Source organism: Suricata suricatta, chromosome 3 (genome assembly GCF_006229205.1).
Source record: "Suricata suricatta isolate VVHF042 chromosome 3, meerkat_22Aug2017_6uvM2_HiC, whole genome shotgun sequence".
In the NCBI taxonomy this organism is placed as follows: domain Eukaryota; kingdom Metazoa; phylum Chordata; class Mammalia; order Carnivora; family Herpestidae; genus Suricata; species Suricata suricatta.
In genome coordinates this window covers 161,434,826-161,438,865 of record NC_043702.1, presented here as the reverse complement: position 1 = coordinate 161,438,865, position 4,040 = coordinate 161,434,826, and the positions used below count along the sequence as shown (strand labels likewise).

At 58.5% G+C, this 4,040-nt stretch overlaps 1 protein-coding gene across 1 annotated transcript; it reads left to right on the top strand.

Moving 5' to 3' along the window:
- Positions 1-1,440: 1,440 nt before the first annotated feature.
- LOC115287150 lies at positions 1,441-3,611 on the top strand. Its single transcript, XM_029933402.1, has 3 exons — positions 1,441-1,540; positions 1,753-1,968; positions 2,966-3,611. The coding sequence occupies exons 1-3, from the start codon at positions 1,441-1,443 to the stop codon at positions 3,277-3,279; spliced, it is 630 nt and encodes a 209-aa protein (XP_029789262.1). The 3' UTR covers positions 3,280-3,611.
- Positions 3,612-4,040: the final 429 nt, after the last annotated feature.

Genomic DNA, 4,040 nt, shown 5'->3' with positions numbered 1-4,040 from the left:
GCCGCCGCCGCCGCCGGCGATTGCAGGGGAGCGTCGCGCAGCCAGATTGGTTTCTACGTCCAGGGATAATTACCGCGCTCTCACTTGCCCAGCGTCCTTACTATTTTTCAAAAAGTGTAAGGGAAGAGCGTACGCGGGCGCGCGCGCGCGCGTGTGTCATAGAGTCACTCTAGATAAAATTTATAAAAAGTTAATAGTATTGGTGGAGACACTTAATATGATCATCGCCCCCAGCGGAGAAGCGGGTCTGGATTCCACTCGCCCAAGGCTGCCTCTGCCGGTTCACGCCTGCCCGCAGTTTTCTGCCTTTAGCTCCCTGCCCTTGAGTTCGCAGGCCTCGGCGAGTCAGTTTCTATTTGTCTTTTAATTCGGGTTTACTCGTGTAAATTTTTTTTCACCACCTCTCAGAGGCAAACAAAGACCCCGATCTGATACCCCTCCCATTCTTCTGCCGACACACGTTCACACGGGCACGCGCTACGCGCGCACCTACGCACATACACATACACACCACTTTGCAACTTCTTCGCTTCTCGGGTCTTGCGGAAGCCAGATGAGGACTTGGTGCCCAAGTGGGCACACGGACACCACACGGAGCCTTCAGCCAACTTCTTGGTTATCATCCTAGACTTGTGAATTAGGATGGTTTGGTTTCAGGGATTCCATCACCAACACCACCCCTAAAGGTACCAGGGGTAGCCATTCTAACCAAATAATTGTAAGTGTCGCATCTGAAGGGCGTGCCTTATTGATGACACCTAATGATGCAAATAATGGATTCGCAGTATCTTAGCTATTCATCTGGTCCTTCTAGAAACCTGGGTGTTAAGGACAGTTGGATAGTGATGGATGGAGAGAAGGAGCCAAGGAGGGCAGAGTAGAAGGGAGGGGGGTGGGGAGGGAGAGAAGGGGTCGGCTCCGCTGCAGATCCTTGGAAACGGATCAGATTTGTTGAATGTCAGCTTGAAGAAGGCAGTCTGAACCATGATTTAAACACGGGCACTATCATTGTTAACTAGTGTCCAACGACTGCCCCCCACCCCCACTCTGCCTTCCTGCCGCTCCCTTCTTTTCTCCCTTTTGTAGGATACAGAAGGTGAATAATGAAACCATTTTGCTAATAGTTTATGAGCCATGAGATTGGAAATGTATATGGATAGACCGAAGCACTAGACTAAAATCATTTGAAAGAAGCGTGAGGCTTGGCAGGGAAAGAAACCCGCGGTGTCCTCTCTCCCCAGCCCGGAGCGGAATGGGACGGATGAGGTGGCCTGGTGCCTCTCCGCTCCATCCGAGGGCAGCGGCTGGGCCCGTCCTCCCGCCAGCCCCTTCCTCTCCTCCTCTCCCCGAGGGGCTGGAGCGAGAGGGAGATGAATTGGGGCGATGGCGAGATAGCGCGAGCTGGAGATAATCGTTATCACCAGGATTTTTCTTCCAGTGATGGGCTCTAAAAAGATCTATCACACTGGGCAGCTTTCCCCGAGGCAGAAAACAATAGACGTGAACTTCGCGCTGAACACAGCCACGGGAACGCTGCCTTGTGCGTCTGTCTTTTCTGTCTCCATTGGGCCTGTTCCTCTAGTACGAATACCCAGAACCTGCGAGAAAAGCCGAAAGCACCCACCTGACCTCCACACACGACCCGCAAGGAGGTTTCCATCCGCTTTCCTTGCGGAGTTAACTCAAGGGAAAGGTGGGGGGAGGTGTGGGTGGGGGAAAGGTAAGGCGCTGGCCTGGCCCCGCGGTTCCCAGCCCACAAAGTGCATCCCCGAATCCGGGGAAACGCTCCCAACCAGCTCGAAACAGTGACCCAAGCCAATGGCCCGCGAGAGACCGCCCCGTATCTGGCCCAGCGTCCGGAGGGCCAGGGCGCGCGGAGAGGGCGGGGGCGGGTATCGCAGGAGGCGGCGGGCTCCGGGTCCGGCTCCCCAGCTGGGGCGACCATCGAAGCGGGGGAGGCTGGGACAGGTACGTAGCAAGGGGAGCGCGAGCCAGCCTGGTGCGCCTGGGGCCGCCGGGGCTCCGTCCCTCTCCGTCGGGGAGCACCCTCGAGTGCGCGTCAGGCCGCGCCCTTGGGGAAGCAAGGGGAGCGCAGCCATCAGACCTGGCGCCCGCGGCTCGGGCGTGTGTGTGTGTGTGTGTGTGTGTGTGTGTGTGTGTGTGTGTCCGCAGGAGTAGAGTCGGGGGCGGTGGGCGCATCCCTCTGGGTGAGCGGCTGCTGTGACCCCTTAGCGCCTCTGCTTTTTCCCCTTCTCCTTCCGAGCTCGGCTGATGTCTGGGAAAAAACATAATAACTTTTCCGTTTATGGGGAGGGAACTGCGGGAAGCGGTGTGGGAAGAAGCGTGAATGGGGCAGCAACGCAACCACAGAAAGTGCGTTGGGAACCCTCTCTAGTCTTCTCCGGGGGGTGAGGGGTACAGGTTAGGCATCTGACATTTCCGTTAATAGGGGGCGGGATGGCAGTGTCGGGCTGGGGTGGGCAATGGAAGGAAAAAGCAGCGCCGTTCGCTGGCTCCCTCTTTCCTCCTCCCAGCGAGAGGCCGCCTTTAGGCCCATCAGGCCGGCTTGGCCCCTCGCTCGGCAGGCCTAGCGTGGAACGGAGCCTCCAAAGGGGAGCAGAACCACCTCCTTTCACCTGCGCACCTTCACCAGTTGTGCCCTCAATTTCTCCACTCCCCCCCACTCCCGCCCCTATTGATACCCTATTGACTGTGGTTCGTGTGAAACATCCAGGATAAATTTAGTGAAGCCATCTCCTGAACTAGGGAGTTTCGAGCGGAGAGCGAGTGTACAACGCCGTCCTAGGGGGTGGGGGGTATTTTTGCAGAAGCACCTAGAAAGAAAATGAAAATCGAACTAACCCAATCGCCATTGGCAATCCGGCCTTGGCGCAAGGAAAGGGGGCGGGCGGACTGCCAGTGGGGTTCAGGACTCCTGGTCAAATAGATCTCTTCCGGTTGGCAGGTGCGAGCAGGCTCGGCGCAAAGGCGTCCTGCTTCGGGAAGCCAGGGAGCCGGACCGCGGGGCACCATCCGGCAGGACGCGCTTCTTCGAGAGCTTGCGGCCCCCCCAAGGCAAGCAAGGACCCAACCCCGGCGTGCGCCTTCGGTCTCCCGGCCCCTTTAGGGCCGAGGGTTCAAGTAAAGTTGCTGAGAGGGGGGTTGCTAGCACTGGAGGGTTACTGGTGCCCCGGGAAAGGAAACCTGCACTCTAGGAACTCCTTAGTGCCCTCCCTACTCACCCTTTCGCACTTCCCTCCCAAACTCGGGATTACCTAAATTCCCGTCCTGGCATCCGAGAAAACCCCCAAAAGCTGGCAGTTTTCCGCTTTCCTTCGGTCGCTCCAAGTAATCCCCAGGGAAGCCCGGCTCCGCGTTCCCCTCCCCCTCCCTGGCCCTACAGTCAACCCCCAGGATCTTCGCTCTCCAGGGACCTCTGCCCTTCCTAGCAGGTACCTACCCTGCGCGCCTAGCCGGGCGTGGGGTAGGGGGTGGGGGGCTGCAGCAAACGTAGGCGGGAAAGGGACGGTCAAAGAGGCGAGTGCCCCCCTTGCAAAAATAACAAAACTGCCTTAAATTCCAATAAAATTAAATTGACCTCGCTTTCCGAATCTGTCCTCTCCCTAAATCCTGCGTGACGGGAAGGGTGGTCGGGTCGTCCCCGGGAAAGGGGATTGTGCGCAAATTTACGCCGGCTCCTCTCGTTTGTTAGTTGATTCCGTATAAAAGTTCGCTATTTATAGGCTACTTTCGGTAGCCCGAATCCGGTGCCCGCTCTCCTGCGCGAAGTGCGCGAGGTCCCCGCGGCGCCCAACGGCCCGTCTCGATCGTGTCCCGTGATTTGTTTTGTTTCTGTTTCTGCCCTCACACCGCAGGCGGCCGGGGAGAAGATCTCGGGGAGTCCCGAAACCACCCACCCGCGGTAGTTGAGAGCGGCGCTGCAGTCCGACCATGTGAGTCCGCGCTTGACCCCGCCGGGCGCGCGCGGGCGGCGGACGCGGGGGAGGCGTTGCTGCGCCGCCGCCGCGCCCGCGCCCCTC

Coding starts and splice junctions, on each gene's coding strand:
- LOC115287150 (XM_029933402.1), top strand. CDS start 1,441: ATGGGCTCTAAAAAGATCTATCACACTGGGCAGCTTTCCCCGAGGCAG. Junction 1,541..1,752: donor AGCCACGGGAACGCTGCCTT/GTGCGTCTGTCT, acceptor CGCGGTTCCCAG/CCCACAAAGTGCATCCCCGA. Junction 1,969..2,965: donor AGCGGGGGAGGCTGGGACAG/GTACGTAGCAAG, acceptor TCCGGTTGGCAG/GTGCGAGCAGGCTCGGCGCA.